General features: G+C 40.1%; 1 protein-coding gene across 2 annotated transcripts in view; it reads left to right on the forward strand.

Moving 5' to 3' along the window:
* Positions 1 to 24,810, forward strand: part of LOC311258878 (carboxyl-terminal PDZ ligand of neuronal nitric oxide synthase protein-like) — a 218,275-nt gene that overhangs the window by 65,535 nt on the left and 127,930 nt on the right. For both annotated transcript variants that reach the window (XM_084355548.1, XM_084355549.1), the window contains exons 3-4: positions 7,677 to 7,769; positions 11,311 to 11,369. In XM_084355548.1, the coding sequence (XP_084211674.1) occupies positions 7,677 to 7,769; positions 11,311 to 11,369 (152 nt within the window). The remainder of the gene's footprint in view (positions 1 to 7,676; positions 7,770 to 11,310; positions 11,370 to 24,810) is intronic.

Raw genomic sequence — 24,810 nt, forward strand, 5'->3', positions numbered from 1 at the left:
TCTGGGGAAAGTATTAGATACTGTCTGCTTTTCTTTCTGGGGGAGTTAAGGTCAAGCTGATTGGTTCATGGTTCTCAGGTAGGTCTAAGCACCTGATGACTCAGTATTCTTTGACTGTCTTTTGATGTATTCCAGTTATACTCCCACACTGAATTTCTGTCATCAGATCCTCTCATAACATAGAAAACAGACAAAATGGTGTTGAGCTTTTACAAACCATGTGTGACTTTTTCTGAACGTCAGTCTCAATAGTTAAGGTGCACTGAGGTTTTGTCAGCAACATTAGAGAATGATTGAATGGTTAGAAGAAACCGATGCTGAGTGTTGAAAGGATAGGGAGGCAGGAGGTGGACTGCTGTCTGTAGACTTTTTGTTCATCAGACTTTTCACCCTCCCTGACCTTCTCCCTCAGATTTCTTGAAGCTGTATAATGTCACGCCAATTTAACCTTTGTTGCATTTGTCTGGAAAACATAGTGGGTTGTTTTGTATTGCATTTTTTATGTAACCATGAAAACAGATCCCACAAATTAATAAACAGAGAAGACCTGATACAGTTAGAGTTTGACCTTGTGTAGGATTTGGCAGATGAACGAGCTGTAGTAAGCGGCAGCTTTTGATGCTTGAATTTGACAAGACCTGAACTTTTGCATGTAGAAGTCAGGCCATGGCATAAATCAGTGATACTTGCACACCTCTAAAGTATTATGTTTTTCTGTTCTGATGCTCAAACACAAAGGAATGGCGATGCAACAGCTGAGAGCTTAAGGTAGCTTTAACGAACTCCAGCTTTCATAAATGTTGTAGTTGTTGTAGAGTGATGTTGAATTAGGAGTGGAGGAACGCAGAAAAGTCAATAATCAGAAACTTAAAATCCACCAAGATGCATTGATAATTGTTTTGTAATCGCATCCTCGTCCCCCAAATTGTGAGGTGCCTAAAGATTCCCCACCCCCAGTTCAAATGAAATCAGATGAGGAGAAATAAGGGATGCACAGTTAGGATTTCTTCAGCTGATACTGATAATTACCTGTTTCTCAATTAAAAATGTTTGTGTGGGTACCAAAGCCTACGATGTAGTCAGCAAAGATGGATGATTTAATATTCCATTGCTCTAGTCAATTTTCCCAGTGAGGGATAAAAAAAAGTCTTATCTAATCTTTATAAGATTTCTTCTGTGTCAAAACTTGTAGAGTTTTTCTCTCCTTAATTGTAAACCAACTGTGAATGTGCATAGTGTCATCTACTATCAGAGTGAGGAGGTGCTGGGCTTGTTAAGTCAATGAAAACAGTTTGGCTTGGTACTGATACTGATAATCTATCCTCCTGATACAAACCATGCATCCCTAGGAGGAAAGTAAAGTTCAGTCAAGGATATATGTCAGTAGTAGACATCAAGCTTTACAAGACCAGTTAAATGAACCTCTCAGCATCACTATGGACTATATGGGATGTGCCTTAGGTTAGTAACGGATCATTACCTCCTCAGAGATCCTCCTACTGATGTACATCTAATGTTGTAAAATGACACAACCGACCGGCCATGTTAGAATGAATACTCTACTGTGTGGGTGACTGATTAAGCATTCAATATGGATTTTAGAGAGAAGAGGAAAATGAACATCTCCTGATGGATTTGCCATAAAAATTGTCATCAGTATGAGAAGTGACTTGAGGTGTTCTATGAAAGTTAAAGCCATGTGCATTTCAGTTCATCAAGCACCTAATGACAACACGACAGTTTATACATTTAAGAGACCTTGACTTTCAGTTTGCGTAATTATGAGCTTAATGATCTGTGCTGTTAATTAAACTTCATACTCTCACTATATAATCGAACCTCCCTCCCCCATCTCTCAGTATTTCTCTTTGTCTCCTTTTCTTTCCCCTTTTTCCCCTCTCCATTATACTTTACAGCACTGGTTTGAAACAAATTGGCATGTCGGAAAACAGAGCTTCTTGGCTGAGCGTGTTTGTCTGTGCACGTGCAGACAGAGGAGGCCTGGACACCACACCAGCAGAAACTGTGTTCCCTATATAAAATATTGAAAAGAATTCAGATACAACACCATAATCATCTCAGAGAGGTCTAAACAAATAGCTTGTTAACAGCAAACCAGGCACCTTTTACCTCGGCAAACACTGTCTGCACTGCCCTGCTGAGATCATTGAACACTCACATTTACTGCCGATAGTTGACCCCAGCGGTGTACCGTGTATTTGTGTGTGTCGGCATGTGTCTGCATGTTTATTTGAATCTTTTATTTCGCTCCACATACATTCAACCTCCCTCAATGAATTGTGGTCATCAACAGAAAAGCAGGCTTTTATTGTGCTCTCCTGGCTCCTGGCTGATATTTCTGTGAGTGAAAATGGCACCTCTGACTGAGGATGCTATTGTGTCGGTGTGTTGGCGTCTTTGTTGCCAAAATGATGGATTATACTGGAAACAGGAGGAAAGGACCTTTCAGAAATAACGGCCTGTTTATCAGGAAACAGTGGCTGCAAATGTTAGATTGACTTATTTGCATGATGGATGAGTCTATGTTTGGACTTGGGTATTCATTTCATTTCAGTTTGTTTACATGTACGCTAATATCCTGTCACTGCTCGGCATACCAAAGTGGCCCAACTCCAAACTGCTGCACGTAAGCAAATCCTGTTTAGTGTCAGGCAGAGGAGCCACACGCAGGAATAAAGGAGACCAGTTTTACTTGGGACGTCCTGTCATTTGTGTGTTTTACTGCAATCATAATTACCTGCAAATCACTACAATTGTTATTAATTAATATAACAATATTTTTAGTTTACCTGGTATATTGCAAAATAATCAGACATGTGAATAAAAATCTCAACATTTAAAAAAAAAATGTTTTACAGCTCTTCCTCTTGTGTCAAACATTGTCGAGGCTGCAGTTGAAATGCCAAATTTAATAGCATTTTAGGTGCAGATTCAGGAGACCCGTCTAGCAGAGACATTAGGGATTATCTACAATAAATGACCTGAACTGTGCTGTAAGCTGATTATCAGCTCTCATTAAAACACCCTCACCACCTCGTCTGGTGTAGAGGTGCTGCATTTGGGGAAAAGTCTGACTGAATAAATTGCAGGACTTGTAAAATGAATGCCTGTGTGATTCCTCGAGTGCAGCTGTTTCTGTGGTACAAGTGTTTTAAGTACATGCATCCATATTCTTATATTGTACAGATAGATGCAGCGGTGGTATTATAAATCATATCGCTGCTGAAATGGATGCTGAATGCAGTGTGAGCTGTGTGGTGGATGATGTGGATTCAATGATGGGGCCGTATCAGACCGTAATAGACAGGCTTATTAGAGTTAAGTGCTTTCTGTCATATTATGCTGTATACACTTAGCCAGTCAAACCCCGCATGAAATCTGTTCAGTTGCCGCTGTAATCATCTCCGTGGAGGTCAATCATGCAATCCATCAGGCTCACCAACGTTTAAATCTTGCGTGTGCAGCACAGTCAACATTACAGCAGATTACAGTACACCGTAAAACCAGCCATAAAACTCGACACATAAACATAAATGCACTTTGAGACTTGAGAATAATGGTCGATGTGGTTCAGCTCGCTGTATAACGTGTGAAAAATGTATTCTGAGATCTTGAGTTCATGAGTTTGCTGTCTTTTTTCAGCAAAGATTAGTTGATTAGTTGATTGAAAGAAAATTGAAACTGTCAACTGTTGTTTTAGTCAATTTCAGGAAAAATGTATTAACATTTGCTGATTCCTGTGTGGATTTTATACACTGAATTAGCCAGCTTCCAGGCTGCTGACTCACCACCAATCCTCTCAATGCATCAAATAAAAGAGGTCTGGTGTTGCAATGAACCCAAAGCCTCTTCATTTAGAATGATTAATGAAGAAAAGCAGTGAATTCCAACACACTTATTCAGTACACCTCATAAAACATCTCTAAAGTTTCCTTAAAAATGTTTTGAAACCTGTGTTTTTCCTTTGACTTGTGTTCAATGCAGGAACCTTGATTCTACAGTCTCAGTGTTTGTTCAAAACCTTGTGCCGTGCCTTAACGTTTTTAAAGGCCTTTATTGGCCAAAAGGTTTCTCTGTGCCTCAGAGGGAAGAAGATTTTTTGCCTGAACTTGCCTGAAGACCGATTACTGATACAATACCAGTGCATTTTAAAATAATTGTATTATGATTGTTATGAACCCTCTATGGGTGTTATGTTAGTGATGTGCTTGATGTTATGCAACTTGATTGCCGATGCAGTATCTAAGGCATTTCCGACACGGGTATAGATACCTAAACAACCCTAATTACCACAAAATCAAAGACAGTGAAAGTGTGCTTCCTGCAGATAGTTCAGTTATAAAATCCCAGCTCACCCAGAGCGTCTCTCCTGCCAGGCTGCTGACAGCTCTGTCAGCCAAAGAGTCGATCACGTTGGTTGGCAGTAGAGGTGGTTGTACCACCGTCTTGTTCAAAAGTGGTTTAGCTGACTTCACTGGCGGTCATCAGAGCATCGGAGCAGCCAACAGACAGGAGTCAAGCTGCCTCACGCTGCCCTCCGTTTCTGTCCTCCTTCTTTGCTTCCATCAGTTTGTTTTGTGAAGTTTTTGAGACTTTTTCCTGCTGATCAACTAATCGTTTAATAAAATCATAGTTTCAACACTTGAAACAAAGCCTAGAACTGCTGGGAAATGTGAAATATTGGATCCCTCTAGGACCTTTGTCAAATATCACACTTTTTGTTCATGAGTCACAAACAAACACACTGACAGGCAGGACAGCTGTGTTGCAGTCAGCATGCTTTGTAACTGAGGGTTGAGGAGCTGATTGAGTTCCTGTCCAGCTTTGTTAAATCTCCTCGACTTGATTTTTCACAGTGTGATGCTGAAGAGGCCCTGAGTTCTGTGTTCTGTCATCCACTATTATACTGCGACTATTCATTCACATACAGTCACCCTGTCAACATGCAGGCGGACACATTTCAAATGCTGTAGTTTGTATTTTACTCTGCGGTCTGATGCTAGTCAGAGCACAACAAACTATGTGGATGGTGGATGTTGAATGCTGAAATCTGAATTACTGTAGATTTTGTAAATACACTGGCTGAATGACCTTCTCTTTATTCATTAAAATAAGTTTTAAATGTAAGCACATATTTAGGCACAGTGTCTGCCTCCATTTTCTTTAAAAATGTGACTTTAGGCTCTGATATCAGTGAACTGTTTGATTGACTTTTTTTTCACTATACAGTGTTTTTTATCTAGAGCTTAAATGATCACTTGATTAAATTATAGGCAGAAAAATAATCAACAGCAATGCCAAAGGTCCTGATTGACACTACAGAGAACAGACTAAGGACAATCTACTGACAGAGAGGGCGACTGACAGCTACAATTGCAGGAATATTGACAGATTGATTGACACAAAGTGCCTGCAAGCACTTGGGAAAACATGACTGATAAAGTTCACAAAAAGCATTTATATCTATTTATTATTATTTATTATTTATCTCTACTATTTGATTTGGAGGTGACTGAATGCGAACACAGCAAGTGAGAAATACCAACAGACACTTTCCTTATAGCAGCAGTCTATGGCATGACATTGCAGATTTTATGCAACCGGTGCTGCCAGAAACTTGGGATTTTGGCAGCTCAGAGTGAAAGCCCAAGGTCACTTTTGAAAGCATCGAGAACTTCATTGGACAGAAAACCTGTGGTGGCATCTTCGACTTAATGTTGCTTTTTCATTGTTTGCTGGAGGTGGTGAAGTAAGTCGACTTGTCAGCTTGTTTAGACAGAGTCCTGTCTCACTGCTGTAGCCGTTTTCTTGCTGTCTTCAGTTTCGATTTCTCACTTCCTTGCACTGAGCAGATTTCCCACGAGCATCATTGCCTGAGACCTGAATTTAATTTGAACAAACAGGGTGAATCTTGCGGCATCTCTGGCTCATAACGCATTAAACAGTTGCTTTTTTGCACAAAATTACTTGCAAGTGCAGCATTAATGAGCGTCCACTTTCAATGTATCATCCAGCAAGATGCAGCAACTAGCCAACTCATTGCGGATAGACAGAAATAGACACACAGACTGTATTTAGAGCTAATGTCCCTCCAGGCTGCCATGACAGGTGGTTCTATACGACTCAATTACATCCCACTAATTCAGAATACCGACAGCATGCAGGAGATTGTGGGAGTTGGGGTAAGGCGGTCACCTGGCTGGCCGTGTATTTGCATACGTCCTTGCACTTGAAAATGAAAGCAGGATTCCTTCAATAAAACAAAAGCCTCTTGATCCACTTTTTATACCTGCTTCCTGTTTGATATGCAAGCAGTGTGTTTCCAGACTGCATTGACGGTGGTCGCATGCTGCAGTGCTGTTGTTCAACACTGCTCACAGCAACATTAGAGGCAGAGAGACGATGGAAGTTGTCTCTTGTTCAGCAAGGTTGTTTTCTGTGACAATCCTGTTCATCATTAGTATGAAACATTACTGTGAATACCTGCTCTCTTATTGTTGTGACTCTAAAGTGAGAAATTGTGAAAGTCAGAATTTCAGTTGTACTGACTCAACCTGCTGTCACACCTGAGCGCTCCAGTAACGGTGTTTCTACTGTTGGCCAAAGGGAAGCTTCATGGAAGCATTTATTCAAATGCATTTTACGGTCCTTTAGTTTTTCAGTCGAACTTTAAATGATCCCTCCACAGTACTTTTGGATATTGAACCCCAGGACTTTGTGAATACTTACTAAACTGTTGACAACTGTTTGATAGGGTTGCCACAGTCACAAAATGTTTCCACAAGCTAATAAGCGGATCAGTTTGAAATATGTCACATCTCCAACTTCTCACTGATGTAACCAACTCCTTTTCCTTCATTAACATTACTAGGTTCCCTATTAGAATTGGGTTTAAATCTGAAATATTGCCAAATAGGTGCTTACTTTTTGCTTTGACAACATATCCTCCACCATTATCTCTTCAGTACGCTTTACTCTGTTTACTCTGTACTCTGCTGTCTACAGTACACAAAATACAGTATTTTATTTTGATTGTTTGTAGACAATATTAAACTGAGATGCATGTAAGACGTGTTTTCTGTTTTATCAAAGGGAAAAACACATTTTATAGAAATAATGTATTTCATTGTATGGGTATCAGTAAGGTTTCATACCTAAGGCAAGTGACTACAGGGATGTCAAGATGCATGAAAGTGAAATGTGGAGGAGGATACTTTCAAATACTTTCATTCATATCCATTGGTGATCTTGAAGGTCATTCATTCATGGTGTCATGTTTTCAATCTCAGGCTACAATAAGTCTCTATTTCAGTCAAAGCTCACACTGATGGGGACAGAAAGAAAACGTTTCTTGGTTCTTTATGTGTAAAAGTTCCTTTTCACTTGGAGAACTGCATGGCTTTAACTAAAAGTTAAGATTGATTTCAAATTCTCTGTTTTACCCGATGGCCCCTATATAACTGTGTTTAAAACCGCAATAAATTGTGTAAATTAACATTTCATTTCATGCTGTTCTGATACTGTCTTCTGCAGTGTTTCTTGCAGACATGACTCACACTGATCCAGCTTCAAATATTTGAGAGGCTATATGAGTGTCACTGTCTACCTTAGTCCCACCAAATATTAATACATGTCTGTCTATCTTCTCTCTGCAGTATGAGTTCAAGGTGAAAAACATCAAGAAGAAAAAAGTCAACATCGTGGTGTCTGTGGACGGCGTGAAAGTCAACTTGAGGAAAAAGAAAAAAGTGAGTGGCCTGTCTTAATTGAACTCTATTTCTAGGGCTCTTCTTCTTGGGTACATTTACTTCAGTGTCATTTCAAATCAACAAATCAATCTGACAAGAAGATGACCAGTCTGAATGTTTTTGTACTAACGAGAGAATGTCAGTTTTAATATAGGCTAAAATGTCCTTTAACTAGGCTTTGATTGGCTCTTTTTCTACCTAAAAATAAAATCTAACATGAAAGTATCTTGTCCTAACGAGTAGGGCTACAACTAGCAATTTTCATTTTTCATTTATCTGCTGATTTTTTTCTACATTCAGTAATTCATCATTTGTTTTATAAAATGTCAGAAAGCTGAAAATAATCGTCATCCCAGTTTCCTTGAGTCCAAGGTCATGCCTTTAAACTTCTTGATTTGTTACTCCAAAACCCAATGATATTACATTTGATATAAAAATAATACAGAGAAAAGCCGATACTTTCCATATATCTGAGGCTTAACACAGCACGTTGTGCCTTTTTGTATGAAAAAATATTTTAAAGATTGATTCATTATCAGAAAAGTTGATTTAGTTTTTTTTTGTTTTTTTTTGATGATATATTTCTAATTTTATCTCTAATTGCGAGAGATGAAGGCGCTGAAGTCTTGAACAGTGAACAGTGTATGGTTTCTACTTTGTTTGGTCTGTTACCATCTGTGGGCTCATCAGCTGCCTACAGATCTGAAATGATGTCAAGAAGCACACACACAGCAGCAGCAGACGAATTAGTGAGTGGGCTTTCAGTTTCTGCTGTGTGCTGGAGCTATTATACTGGCTGTCTGCTCTCTTCTTAATTGAAGCTTCTATCAATAGATGAGCATGTTTTAAAAAATATGCATAATGATGACAGCCTTGCAACTTGTCTTGTACAATTGCTGCTTTTTTGTGTGGGCTTAAAAAAGAAATATGGTGCTTCAGTGATGCTTTAGTATATTATACTAAATGCGTTTGCATATAAGATTAAAATATGTGATTGGGCTTTTTGGTCTTTAACAAAGGCTAGATTTTGGATAATTTGCTTTAAAGAACCAGTCCACATCCATTTCCTATATCCTATATGTGGCAGGAGGTGGTGATCAATCTCTGTCTTAATTAAATGGCAGACAGAGGTGAGAATGGAGACAAAGAGCAATCCAATGTATGGGGGAAGATGTAGAAGAGTTATAAGAAAGCAAAGAGAAGGGATGGAAAGTGAAAAAGACCAGAAGAAGAATAGAAAAGAATAAACTGAAGAAAAGTAAAGTCGCGGAGTGCTGAGACAGGAGACAAGTGATTCTGTGTTTCCAGGTGTGGTGAGGCTGACAGCTGTAATCCACAGAGACAGACTGGAGTTGACTTCACCCGCCGAGAATCACAGAGAGTCTGACAGGTGGAAAACCAGTGGATGGGAACAAAAGGAAGTTAATTTAGTAGTGCCGTCCATTCTCTTTCAGTTTTTCTTCTCAATTCATTTATCCAGACTGAACCGTTCAATGTTCGTCAAGGTTCAAGGCTGCTCTGCTGGACAAAGTCCTATAAAATATATTTAATATTTGATGTAACAGTAGTAACTGTCAGCCATCATCTTGTGTTTGAACTGCTGGTCTATTCAGACAGATGACACGCACAACACCAGACTCTTATTGATCTTTTTTCACCAGTCTGATGTTGATAGGGAGACAAGGTTGCTTCAAAATCTGAATGGCTGTTGACAACTGGTGGATTTCTTCAGCTCACTTTTGTACCGTTAAGTCACATTCATCTTGTTTAAATAAATTGACTTCTGGAGTTGAGATACAGACAATAATCCCTCTCCCTGTACGAAGCAGCTGCCCTGGCTGAAAGATAGCCAAAGATTTCTGTTAAAAATGTTTGTAGAATGGTATCTGCTGAAAAGTTTGACTTCACCAAACAGTCATGAAAGACTGCTATTACTTTGTTCTGTGTATGTGCAGCTAAACAGATAATTAAATCCAGCAATAATTGCAAATGTGTAGTGTAGTTCTGTAGTGTTTCTCCATTGCATGTATGGAGCAAAGGGAGATGTATTGACCTCGATTGCTCTCACAGGCAGATGTATGTTACAGATTTACATTGGTGTCTCATTAGAATGAGGCTTAATTGAGTTCTCTTAATGGTCCTCGTAGGAACAGCCTATTTATTACACAAATGCTCTGTTATGTAAGTGTGTGAATGTGTGTGCCTGTCTCCAAATCCATTTTCTTTTGTGTGTGAACAGTCGTGTGTAGATGGAACATCATTTGGAGATATTGTGGAATATTCGTATGAGCAAATACCATTACTCTAAATTCAAATCAAATGATTCAAATTAATTTGATTTATATAGCCCAAAATCACAATCACATTGCCTCAATGGGCTTTACAATCTGTACAGTGAACGACATCCTCTGTCATTAGACCCTTGATTCGAGTGAGGAAAAACTTGCCATGTTGATGGAAAAAAACCCTTTTAACATGGGGAAAAAAAGATGGTAAAAACCTCAGACCTCAGGAAGAGCCACGGAGGAGGGATCCCTCTCCCAGGACCGACTGACATGCGATAGATAATCCAGGAGATGACTGAGCAGGCCTCGGCACCGACTAGGGGTGCCCGGGTCACTACCTGATGTGTTTGTGTCAGACCTGCCTGGTAGCTTATATGGGTATGTGCTACTCGGTCTGATATTAAAGATGTTTTTTATGTTGGTTGAAGACAAGGTGTAACCTATATCTTACCAAAAAGAGGTGATGATATGATATTAATTACACATAACATTCTACATCTTTAGAAGAAGGAACTGTAATGGGAATTTACTGTGAGGAAAGTGAAGGAACAAGTGATTCCTCCCACTTTGCCTTACTAGTATCCTCCGGTTTATTAAGATCAGCTCTGACTGTCTATGGATAAATCATTTTGGGTCCAGGCCAGCTTTCCACTGGTCAGTTTCGGGTTGGATAGAAAACTTTAAGCCATGGAAACCTGTTCTTTTCTTCTCTGAAAACAAACTAAGAGAAAGTAGATTTGATGGAAGTGATTTGAATGAACACCCCTTCTGTGTTGTGATTGGATAAATATTGAAGCAATCATTGTCGGCTCAAAGTCAAATTAATCAGTTGGAATCAAAAATGCTGGTCGATAGAAGGATGTTCTGCTTCCACCTGTTTTCTTGTCTCATTTGGCTCCCTGGCCAGAGAGCTTAAATGTCAAGTGTGACGGTCAGCAATCCATTTACATCTCTGAGTAGGTCAGAGCCAATGACAGACGAGGGAGATGAGTGATTGAATGATTGAGTCAACAAAGGTCTGTGGAGATGGAAATCAATTAAAAAACATTTCTCTGTCCTCCTGTGCTGACATTTTGATTGTGACATTAAACAGAACATTTGAGTCACCTGGACAGACAAAAGGTAAAATGTAAATAAATGTCTCTCTAAATTAAAAGAATAAAATCTACACAAATAAACATAATCTGATTCAGTTAGCTCTTGATTTTGAGGCATTAAGAGGCTTAAATTTGTTGTTTTTGCTGTTATTTCCACAGAAGAAGGAGTGGACGTGGGATGAGAGCAAGATGATGGTGATGCAGGATCCCATTTACAGGTAAGCTAGCTGCAAGCTTTATTTTGTGCATAACATTTCATTTCTTCAGCCCAGCTTGAAATGCTAATTTATTTTGTCTGTAGTTCTAACTGAATTGACTTCAGTCCTTATGGCTTGTTGGGCCTTTTCCAACAAATTTCAATCCAAACTTAATTAAATACACTGCGGTGACTCAGGAAATGAGAATCTTTTGTCTCTGTCACTGCAGGGCGTTGACATTTGGAAGAAAAAAGGATATCGTAGCATGTTGATGATAACTTGACTTGATAAATGGGTTCATAAGAAGTGTTGATGCATAAATACGGTGTGTGGGAGAGTAGATGACAACTGATCACATGGAGTACAGAACTGTGACAGAAAAGTCTGTAGAGTAAGAGATGGGTTTGTGAGTATGGCTGAACAATACATTCAGTTCAATTTATTATTGGATTTTGAGAAAAGGCAAAGTAGGAAAAGATGCAATTAAGGCATTCTGAAAAAAACATTTAAATATTTTAATGAATGAGGCAAGCAATAATGAGAAAAACAAATTGTAATCAGAGCAATATTGATTCAAGGTTCTGTTTTCTAACTATTTTAGAGCATTATCAACTCCACTCTTTGTTGTTCACCCATTAAAATCAACAAAAAAGTTCATCACCTCCTCCACTCAACTCAAGTTATTTTGACCTGAGACTTAGTTAATCCATTATCCCTATCAGTGTTACAGTGTGATGTTATATCCACATCGTACAACATGATGATAGGCTTTCAAACAAAACAAAACAAAAGAGCAGAGCTAGGCCAGCAGTTCCCCCTGAATCTACTAATTATGCTAAGCTACAGTATGTGAACCATGCCCAGAGTCCAGCTCTGTACTTTACACACAGATATTAGATTGTTATCAGTTTTCTCATCTCACTGTTTTGAAAGAAAGCAAATGTGCTTATTTACCAAAAGGTTGAACTTCTTTCACATCGCATTCCTAGAGAGGGGAATTTATCCTGCTGCATTTGGCTCATGAAGACAGCCTGTCTATGCTGGCTAGATAATACTTGCTGTCTTAGCTACCTAACTAGTTGCAACCCAGCTCCTGTGCAAACCAAACTGTATTTCTTCATGTTATCATTACAAATATTTTGATACTTGCCTGACACATGTGAGAAAACACATAACATAAAACCCTCCAACTCACAATAATAATGGCAGCATAATGCCAGTGAACAACTTTTTACTTTGCTAGCTAGCTGGCAGCAGCTGCACCTTTCTTGCTATCCTGCTGCAGCTACAGGTATCTTATCTGTATGTTTTGAATTCATTTAATGGCGCATCCTGTGTCATATTCATTTTTTCATCTATTTTTGTAAGTTTATTCCATTGCCTTCTATTGCATTATAAAAGTTTGGGACTCTGCCTCATCTCTTATTTCCTATTTCATGGACAATATTGTTTTTGTGAACCTGTTCACTGTAGGCTGGCTTAAAGGGTTAACAAGAAGGCCAAGTCGGACTGACAAATGAAAAGTACAGTGTAAATATCAGGATTCAAAAGCTGTGAAAACCTGGTTTAGCTGTAAGATCAGAATTAGGATTGCAGTATGTGACAACGTTTGTTGTGATGTTAGGGGAAACAGAAGAAATATAATCAATGGAAAGTCCTCATGGGAGTAGAATTACAAGGATTTGTGTGCGTTAGAGTGTATATTAGTGAGATGTGGCATGTCTACACTCTTACTGTTTGGACTGTAGCCATAAGGTGCAGTTCATTCAGTCCATTTCCTGCAGGGGTCTAATCCTCTGATTTGAACTCGCACTGCAGTGTATTGTTGTTAGTACAGACAGTACAGAGTGCTGAGAGGCAGCCTGTGTGAATTGGTGGCTCGGACAGATTCGTTGAGGAATGAGAGTAATACTTTAAGATGTCTACACTAATCTCTTTTTCTCATGGACATACACATTCGTATATGCAGTCACATAGTTTGGTCAAAACCAGTGAAGGACGCACAGCTAAACTAGTAAAGAAGACTCGTATTCTATACACACAGTTTATATTCTGTGTTGAAGTCCTCATATGTGATCCTCTCTTTCTCCCTAACAAACACACACACACACACACACACACACACACACACACACACACACACACACACACACACACACACACACACACACACACACGCACACATGCTCACTCCCACTCCCAGGTGGCCTCAGCTCAGAAGTGTATCCAGGAACCCAGTTGGGGCTCTGGGTTTTGGAAATGATTCTGTCAGAAAGATGGATTTTGCCTGGCTGTTTGTGTAAGCATCTCTGAGCTGAGACATTTTCAAAGATTTTGTTTGGTTGGAGATGCCTCAGCTTGTCCTGCTCATCTAAGCCATGTGCACAATTTTTTGATATTACAGTCACAAAGTTTCCCCGCAGGAGCTGGCTGGGTTGCAGTAAAAGCAGAGTACAATTGATAAGCCTCATCGATCAGCCGCTGTCATCCTCTGACCTGAGTGTGACAGATCCTGAAGACATCTTGTCTTTTCAGAATAATGGTCCGAACAGCCACCTCACTTATAAAAGACATGGCCTTTGCTTTGTTAAATGGCATTGCAGCTCTTTTTACCTGAACTTTAAAGTTTATCTGAAGTGAAGGATGGGAATTGAAAGTATAATTCTGACTTTCCTCACAATAATTGCTTTTGAATTGCCCTATTTGTTACTGGTAGTCTCAGCCTTTTGAATACAACTCACTACTTAAAAGTGTCAGTAGAATTTTCCAGCAGTTTTTTGTTGCCACAATTTTGCATCCCTGCTGCCATATTTTAAACACAATAATAATGCATTGAAACATCTGTAATCAGTGAGGAAACTGTACCAATAGACACAGTAAAAGTGCATATTATTTAAAAGATAGGTTCAGATTTTTTTTGAGTTAATCTTTATCATTTACCTTATTAAAATATGGATTGAGCCTCCAGGTCTGAAAAGTGTAGCCAACATGAAAGTACCTGCCTGCATTCTTCCTAATGGCCAGCAGGGGGCTATGCAACTTTTTTCGAAAAAGAAGTCCTTTTGTGCGTAAGCATATGAGAAAAGGACCCTACTTTTCACTTGATTTAATACCTCAGTAAACAGTTTCCTAATGACTTTATGGCTTCAGTCAATAGTTTCAAGTCTTATCGATACAGCATGATGTTGATTTGGGAAATGATGCTCCCATTTAGAGTAAAAAAGATGAGCAGGGCATGCTTTAGGGTGTGGCTACATTGTGATTGAGTCGCTACCATGTTGTTTTCTTGGGTTCTCAGTCAGCTCCAATCTGGAAATCCTACCCATTTCTAACCTCTTGTCTAATTATGAGCTTGAAAATGGTAGCATACAAATGACTCAGTGACGTCATGGTCTTCATACAACACTTACTGTGCTGTATGTACATTGAAAGCGTGAATGGTCACAGAAACGGACAGAGTGTCCTCGATGAGACTGAACAGATTCACATGACGTGTAGTTTTGTTGGTGGTGTTTTGTCAAGGCACCAAACCCATTGTAGATGTGACTGCCAGGGCACACCTGTCAGCTGCAGCTCAGCCTTGAAACACAGTGTGTGGAAACACAATAAGGGATTTTATAAAAAACCTAAGAAAAGAAAGCCATAACACTCTCAACATACAAATGGCATGTGGCTGTTATATTATTGTAAGAGGGACTTCTGAACCCTCTTATAAAGTTTATATTCTCCCCTTATACATTGTGGAACTGATTCTAATGCAGAACAGGTTTTTAATCCCCAGCTCTACCAGATGCAGGTGTTAATTTAGTGGAACTGCTGCTGTGAACAGCTGTGGAAAGCTGTGAGTCACACCAGATGAAAGTAGCAGTATCTTGACCTTGTTCTACTATCAGTCAGTGTTTCCTCCGGTAGCTTTGACTGATAAATGTTTTTAATTATTGGCCACATTCTTAAAACAATGCATGTTGTGTTTTCAGCTCTGTACTTACCTTGGCTCACTTGATAACCGGTTTTGGGGACCGTTAATTTGTTATCAGTATGCAAGGAGTGCAGTTTTTATCTCTCAGTTTGGGCATCACATATCTGAATTATATTTGAGCAGTGACCCCATGCAGTGTTGCTGTCGAGTTATGAATGAGAAGAGAGATTAGTCTGTAAACATGGAGAAAGACGAAGCATGTGTACCAGCCTCATGGTAAAATTAGAAGGCTGCTGAAAATCCCCAAATGAGGAAAAATGAATCCCTTTTGGTGATACGTTTGAATTAATGTTCTTCATAAGACAAAGCGATACATGTTCACATCTTGGTTTTCAAAAGCAGGGAGCAAAATGTACATCAAAGACCTTTGACTGTTTTAAACGCTCCAGTGTGGGTTTTTCAGTTTCACAGCAGCTGGATGTGGCGTGTCTAAATCATTAGGGAGGATTTGGACGAGCGCTTTACATTTATTCTGTGCATTCCGTTTCATCTTCAGCTGCTTTGTAGCTGGAGCTGCTGGCTCACTGCCACTGAGGCTGTCCACCACCTCATACTGTATGCAGCATTAGTGCTGGCAGGGGTGACATGCAGCCATCGCACTCAATCGCATTTACACACTTTCTTTTAAACGTGTCTAAGGACACCTTCCAGTTTCCCAAACCCGAGCTGTAAATCTGATGTAGCCCATGCAACAAAATGTCTTCACTGTGAGGATTTAAAACTGTGTTTCTTAGGAGAGAACTGCAGAGTAAACATGTGAAAACATCAGAATAAGAAACAAAAAGTGCTTCTCAGTAACTATACACTCACATATTTATTCAGACAGTCAAGTGTGCACACACACTTCAGTGATTTATATTGTCCTATAAAACACTCCACGTGGACATAGAGACGCAAACTTCAAGACGGCTGACATCTCTTCAGCATCACGCACAGTCCCGTGCTGCAGTAGAAACATTTATACTGTCACCACCACCTCCTCGAATAATGTCAAGTCGCTGTCAGTGAGGCCTGGCTGAGGCTGCTTTAGCTAGATGTAGCTGTCTGACGCCACCTCCCATCTGAATACCACTTCTACCACCACTACCACTGATAACAATGATCCTTCAAATCGGCAGAGAACTTTGCAAAAGTGACGTTACAAAGTGCTTCATAGACTGTACATTAAAAATCCAAAAGACTTAAACTTGAACTCTTAAATTGGGAGGACGTTTAAAGGCAAGTAGGTCTTGATTAACTTAATGCTACATTAACAGAGGGTTGACCACACTGACAAGCTTACAATGCATGGGGTGATAAATGCACTGTCTGTATATTATGATACATTTTCGGTCTATGTGATGCGCGGGTCATGTTTTTTTATTACCCACACCCACCCGATCTGTTAAAGTATGTGCTAATCAACAACCCGTACCCAGCCCGACCCGCAAAAAACATGGTGCACCATATGAGCACTAGACTGATAAATGAGACAGAGGACCAGACTGAGAGCAGCCGCTGTCCAAGATGCAGATTCTGCTCCTGGCAGCAGAGAAGACCAAAACAAGGCACTCTCTTTTCTCTTTTCCTCTTTGTCACCTGCTCTCAGAAGAGGGAGGATGTAGGCTAAATACAGTAAATGAAACATTTAAACAAACTAATTGTTCCAAACTTTAGTATTTATTGTTGAATAAAGCAGCAAAAAAAGTCTGAACATTTGAACAAGTTTAAACTTCCAACATGAACTCGTCTTATGTGTTGAGTCCACAGTCCCAGGATTTAACCTGTTTTGATGCGCTTTGAGTACATGACCAGCAGAACTGGAGGGGCACTCACTGGATGCGCTTGTTGCTCAAATGCAGAGCAGTGCTCAGGCCAGCATGGAGAGGAAAGGGGATGGGTAACAGTTATCCTCTAAAAAGGCAAGGGCGTCAGCAGCGTAAATAAAAGTATGGATACCTCTTACTTCGGAGAAAAAAACTCACAGTGAGCCTCATGACAATAAATCTGTTTGTGTGTGTGTGTGTGTGTGTGTGTGTGTGTGTGTGTGTGCACGCATATGACTGAGAGACAGAGAGAGTGACAGAAAGAGGTAAAAGAAAATGGACTATTGCACACATTATGTTTTTGTATTTTTTGCTGTACGTTATTAACAACTTAGGCCAACTCTGAACACTGCTTTGTCAGTCATTGACCTGCCCACCGACACCCGTGATATTTTCTGGTGAAGCTGACCCAAACCCACCTGAGCCACAAGTGCGTTCCCAGGTCCTGCGGGTTACAGGTCTCCATTTCCATTTTCTTGGTAACCAGGTTGATGGGCAATACATCCTGCCCCATTTTACGTCAGATTTGTTGCCTGAAAAGAAGCAACAGTGATGGTACCAGCATCCATCTGAAAAGCTAAAAGAATGTCACAAGACAGAGTGGCTGCACAAACATGTTGAAGGATTGCCTCATAGGCTCTCTCCTCATTGAGGACACCTAAAAAGAGATGCTGGTGCTGAAGAATAAAGTGCTTTATGGACACAGGGCCACAGTGTATTTCATTAACCTTGTACATTTCATTAACACACACAACACAGTTTTATTTCACTTTCTGCATGACTAAAACAGACAACACTCATCCCCTACAGTTCAATCGACTGGTCCCAACTCTATGCTGACAGCTGACCTAATCCAGTGTCCACTTTGTGGGTTTTTTGGAGGCAGTAAAGTGCTGGTGGTGCTCTTGGGAGTGCTGGGAAGAAGCGCTTGTGCCCCGAGAACAGAAACGCTGCACATGCGTCTTGTCTCTAGGACAACAATATCCTGACAACTGCCGTTTTTTGATCAACACTGCCCGTTTGTAATATTATCTGTTTGTTTTTTTATTTGACTTTGGGACATAAGAGCAAGAGGATGTGGGTGCATGATGAAACAATTTGGTGAATATTATTGCCTGGGCCAGGAAAAGGAAAAAGAAAAAGCGCAATGGTGACATCACCAGCACCTCCACCAACAGAGATTTTCAACTCAAAGCGCTTGGATTGGCCTCACAAAAAACACCTGCCACAAATGCTTGCTCCTCATTGAAAACGATAAAAAAAGACGCTGGCTCTCAGAAAACAACCCTGTGTGGACACAGGCCCTCAGGCTTTATTTAAACAAGAAATCCACATCCTCAAAAATGTTAAAGAAAAGAAAATGTGGGTGTTACGTTATGCAATTCTGCTTTGAACAAATATCTTTATTCAGATCATGGCATAGTGTCTGTTGAGAGTAGAGTCGGCGACAATATGTACTGTAAGATACTTACTCCAATAATATTGAAACAAGCTCACCACAGTTAATAACAAACCTTTTGACAGAAGCCATGTGGGGAATCAGAGCGTAAGGCTGCTCAAACTGCAAGACAGCCCACCAGAATTCCTGACAGTCCATTCAATAGTCGAGTCATTTATTGTTCGGCCAATTAATCAGGTGCCACAGCTTCCCTTAAACTGAACTTCAAATGAAAATCTGTCTTGTGAACATTTGGCCTGAGGACAACCAATTAAGAGTTTAAATAGTTAGACATAGGGTCTGCTCAGTTTAAATCAAACCAAAATTCAGTGAAATAAAAGAGATAAAAAGACGAATTAAGAAAAATCAAGCATGAATTTCCTTCCTGAAAAATGTGTTTTAAGAAGTAATGCCAGAGATGATACTGATGAAGAGAACTATGACAGCTGTCAAATGGCCATGAAGTCACGTTGCACACAACTATGTCTCTTGATTGACACACACTTGGTGAAAAGAGCTGATGATGACAAGTACAAGTGAAGATCTCTTGTTGGACTAGTAGGCTTCACCATTGTGTACTGGATGCCATCTAAAATGAGTGCTGTTGTAATTATGTTGGTCCATTGTCTGCTTTGTGCCTACTCTGTGCTCCATTGTGATGAGTGTTTGATTCATTCATATTACGTCACGTCTAAAGAGTGGAGCTCTTGTATGTTTTGGTGTTGCCATGGCTTCTGTGGTAACCCTGTGTTTGACACAGTGTGGTGATAATTTCAGACATAATCCAGGATGTTTGGGCACTCCAACCTGAGCTACTACAAATTTATACTAAAATTCTCCTCTAAATTGACTGAAGAGGTGAACATCCACAAGATACACATACTAATATTTTCTTTCTTAAATATTTGATCTTGTGACTCCTGAGATCTATTTTGGGACCAAATAGTCCTGCAGTCTGTGCAGGACTCTTCCATCAATAAGAATAACATGACATATCATCACTCTTTTTCAAACTTAAATGCATAATGTGTTACTTCTAGGGCTGTAACGATTCATCGAGTTACTCGATTACAAAAATTGGTCGAGGCAAAAACTCTGCCTCGAAGCGTCGTTAAATTCCTATGACGCGCAGAGATCTTGAATGTTCCACACGGACCGTTGTTAATACTACTGCGTAAAGTGCCGTACACGGACACAGACACAGAGAGCCCTCTCCGTCGCCGGAGAGCCTGACGGAGAGCCTCTCCGGGCGCGGAGTGTCGGTCACTCCGTCAAGGGGAAACGGAGACGGCAAGGGCTGTGATTGGTCCTCTAAGCTCACGTCCTCACGCTGGTTCTCCAGCAGCCCGGGGGGGTTTGCATTGCGTATCCGCCACCACGACGGAGAACTGCGAAGGCTCGAGATGACATGCCAGAGCAGAATCAGTTTGTGCGCGTTAAAAAAAAAACGTAGATATGATATCTGCTTTACAGACAGTTGAGACCGACGTGACATGTTCTCTCTCTCTGTCTGTCTGTAAGTGTGTGTGCACGTGTGTTTGTTTACGTCGGTCCGGAGCTCCTCCCTTCGTAAAACAGAGCGGAGGAGAATTGTAGATGCGCGACGATGAAGAAATTATTAATTAAACGAACACGGTCCGGACCGGTTCTATAGGAAAAGTGACCTTAAATGACTTCTGTTGTGATTTGGTGCTATGTATAACATAAAATTATATATAACACAGCATGCGTGCACACACATAGGTTGCTAGGTTACCATAGCAAATAGGCCTATCCCAGAGATTATATATTATTTGTTAGTAGGTGGTTAGAAGGTGCAATCCCTTTTTGTAATGTTGTATAAGACAACACTAAGGCAAAATTGCCTACTATTTAAGTTTGTATTGATTCATAGTGTTACATGTTATACATGTTTTACAGTAAGTTGAAACTGTATTGTTATTTAATTGTTTGCACTTGCACTAAATAGGTAAATTGCAATAAAGTTTTGGAGCCAAATGTTGGAGGTGTAAGAAATACCTCTGTTTTTTAAAGAAATAAAAGCCAAATGGTTGATCATTTTACAGCCACATCATTTTCGTCATGCATTATTTGTTTTAGTTGTTTAAAAATGCAAAAAATATATATATATACGATTAATCAATTAATCGATCGATAAAGTGCTAGATTAATCGATTCCAAAAAGAATCGATAGCTACAGCCACTAGGGATCTCAATCAAAAAACAATGACGTACCTGTAGTTTGATGAGGTTGTGAAGAAGCGCGGGATCATGGGAGTTTGTTATCGTCATTGTGGTACATGCCAGATGGTTTTTTAAACAGAACCATCTGGAAAGGCACCACTAGAGACTGTCGGGAAAAGGCCAGGGCCTTTAAAGAACACTTGGCATGTGATTGGACGAACCATTTGCCTATCACCGTCTATCACAGGCTAATTTCAGCCAATCAGATCAACAGTGGGGGAGCGTTACCAACAGCAGAGCCAGTTGGTAAAAATAGCTCTTCATGAAGCCAGTTGAGAGAGAAGAGCGAAAACATCTATCCATCAAGAAAAGTCCTTCACTGCTATTCTTAGCTCTTCTTTCAATGAAATATACTCTCCAGTTATGATATAGCTGATGCTGTAGCAGCAGCTATGCTAACCTCTTACCAAGCCGCCATTGTTGTCCTCAGATAAACAGTTGCTTCTCTCACTGGTCGTCACTCCTTAGTAGTTCCACAAAGGATGCTAATTGGCTCCACGCCTATGTGTTCGGCCACAAGCGCATAGCTTGAGGCCTGGATATTATATCTTTAAGATGCTTTCAGACAGGGAGCAGTTGTCGCCACCGCCTTCACCGGCACAATGTTGACACAGCGGCAAGCAAGGAGAGAGGCAAGACAGCTGCTGGTCTCATGAGCTTGCGCAGCTCTTCCTTGCTGTCCTCACAGTTCATGATGGTTCAACTTATCATCTTGGCTCGTTGTGTGACCATGGCAACCAAAGAAAACTATAGAGAAGGAGGCAATGTAGGAAAATATTTTACTGGTATCTGAGCTCCGTGAATGATGCATGTCCTCACCTGCAGAGAAGATGCAGATCAGTGAGGAAAATCTGGAACATCAGCATCAAAGTCAGAGTATCTGGTCTGACACAATCAACAGTGTTTATAATGCAACTGAGCAAACTCTGCTATATTAATTGTGTTATGCTCCTGACTGTATCTCCTCCTTTAAGCTACAATCTGCTGTATTTAGCTGTGTGGATAGCAGCTGCCTGTATTGGTAGGATCAGAGGTATCTGGGAGCCAGGGCAGCAGCAGCGTTGTGCCTTGTTGTCACTTCAAAATACCGAACACAGACATTGTCAGGTGGCGTCTGCAGCAGCAAGTGTTCACTATCTGAAAGCACCTTGGCAAAGAAAGATGCAACATGTTTCATGTTTATGCTCTAACAACTCTGCCGTTGTTAGTGATACTCACAGGCGCTCTTTAGCTCGTGTAGGATCATCAAGTGTCCTTTAGAGAAGCGCTTTGTTTGAATGTGCATGCAACCTGAGAGTAGACATGACCCCGCCAGTGGTGCACAATACAGCAATCTGCTACAGCTCAATGCTTAATCAAACACTGTTGTCCTCAAAAATAACAGTCATTTAGATTTGTAATAATAATTTCCATTTCCTGTGCATTGTTCTTCACAAGTTTGTACCAATGCAGTAGTAGCTCTCAAATTAAATAGATTATTTGAATATGACTCTGGTCTGAACATTTGCTTCTTGAATAAAGTAAAGCCTTGTTGTTTTTGCATTTGCTTTGAGAAACTTTTGTTTTATAACTCCTGCTAAAAAAAAATAGATAACAGAGGACCTTTCAGAGAGAGATGAATAAAGAGAAAAATAGGGAAGTTGCAGTAAGAAGCCTTCAGAATTGTACTCTAGCCTGCTTAGATTCATCTGAGGTGCGTACATGTGACTCACACCTGTGTCAGGAATTCTGTGGCCGCCTCAGTGGTCCAACTCAAGCTTCCCCTCCTTTTTTTAATTGAGATGACCACAAAAGAAACATGTTAGTCTCTGAGTCATTGGTAATGTCCTGGAAAAGGATATTTTGAATAGAGTTGGAGCCTGACTCACACTTGAGTGCCACACTGCCCCAGATGACGGTGTCCATAATCAAGATATCTTTTGTAAATGTTCCATCAGAATGAGTAACAATTAAAAACCAAATCTACTATAGAAAGTTTATGCTGCAGTAATTTGCACAAGAGATGAGATTCAATGTCCCTTGGCTGCACACACACACACACACACACACACACACACACACACACACTCTCACACACACACACACACACACACACACTCTCACACACACACACACACACACCGTACCATCTGTTTCATATTATTCATCCATACGTCTACAGAAACACTAGATGGTCACGAGTCATCAGACGTTTGGATGTTTAAAATGAATGTTTCCATCAAGCCGAAATATCTTTTAGTTTTTCTTTCATTATGTAGCGCCTGTAGTCTTAACTGGCTAGTAACAACAATAACACTACATTCAGCTAGGTTCGATAGAGTTGGTAGTAGTGAAACAATTTATTGTCACAGTAGTAAACATTGCACAAATGAAACAAAACACAAAAAATAGAGCTCTCTGTATTTAAAGAAAATAATAAAAAAAATAAAAAGTTCAAAGAAAATTGTCCATCCTTCTATTGAAGGTCAGAGTTCAATGTTCAATTGTGTTTATGTTCTGTGTAATGTTCAGTCCAAATGTTCTTACTACCCGGGTAGATTTGTGTATGTGTTCTTATCTGTGTGAAGTGAAACGATATCTCGGCTCCTCGGATTGGGTCTACAGCTGGCCAGGCTGGACCCGCTCCGTCTGAATCTCTCGCTGGATTGGCTCGCCACCGAAACCTCCTGTCTCGGAATTCTGGATCTGGGGTCCTAATCCGTCGAAGCACAAAAAACCAGTCTACACAAAGAGTGTAGAACAAATAATCATTACTTCCTATTCAACTGACATCCTTCTACTTTCACTTTCACTCTACTTCTTCACACTTATACCCAAATAAAGGATACACAGTATTTAAATGCTTTAAATGAGACTGCATATATTTTTACAGTGCTGTCTAAGCATGTTTACCATGACTATTGTTTATCATGAACTTAAATATTAACATAAATTACCTTATTTATTTTAATAAAGCTATATTCATATTTATAAACCGCTCAATAAATCAGAATTTACATTTTTAACACAGTATTTATCTTTTAACCATAGCATTTTATCTCTTTTTAACCATAAAGTTACAGTATAAACTCTAAACAGTATGAATTATTTTGAGTAGAATACATATTAAACCAATTGTAGTGCAAAAACACTCAACACATTAATTCCAATGACCAGAAAAATAATTAACATGACCTGGTATCATTTAACCACACTTCTGTACCATAGCTGCATGTATTTCTCGTCATGACTCTCAGTAAAGCTCATTAGCTTGACCAGCTAGTACCACATTAGCTTAGATAGCTTCACCATTAGCATTTACATCACATTCAACAGGTAACACCTGGAATTAGCATAGCGGCGGTTAGCCGCGATTAGCTTAGAGCGCTTAGCGTTAGCTTCGCGCTAGTCACTAGCAATCTTTTTACAGCTCGCTTTCAATGCACACATTAATACAGCAGGTCTACCGGAGCAGGTCTAAAACATCAACAAAACATATCATGGACTTAGCATGGACTCCGACTGGTTTTTATGAACTCACTTCAGTCATAGGAATTCTCTCTATCAATGCTAATACCCACAACTAGCCTGAGGCTTGCTAAGCAACATAGCATTTTCTTACCGGAGTTCTCTGGGACACTTAACACGGTGAACTCGGTCTCCCTCTCCTTCACACAAACTCGTAACGACACTTCCTAATGAACAGAAGACTTATGAAGGTTTTGCTCGAGAGTTACTGATGTTTTATCGTGGTTTTGTTCACTTTACATACCCCGGTCCTTCTGCTCGGTACATGTGCGACCGCTCTGCTCGGTGTCTCAGCTTGGTCTAAAATGACGGACGGGTAAGACTGTGCAGGTCACAGGTCACGTCGAGATCACGTTCAACGCGTCCATGGTTACTCGTAGGGTGAGGGTGCCACCATGTGGGCAAACGGGGGTACTGTATTTAAACTACAAATACTGGTTTAGTAACCATGTGGGTTACACCCTCCCCTCTTGAATCTGCATGAGTCCC

This window comes from Pagrus pagrus (genome assembly GCF_965226575.1).
Source record: "Pagrus pagrus genome assembly, chromosome: 6".
Taxonomy (NCBI): Eukaryota; Metazoa; Chordata; class Actinopteri; order Spariformes; family Sparidae; genus Pagrus; species Pagrus pagrus.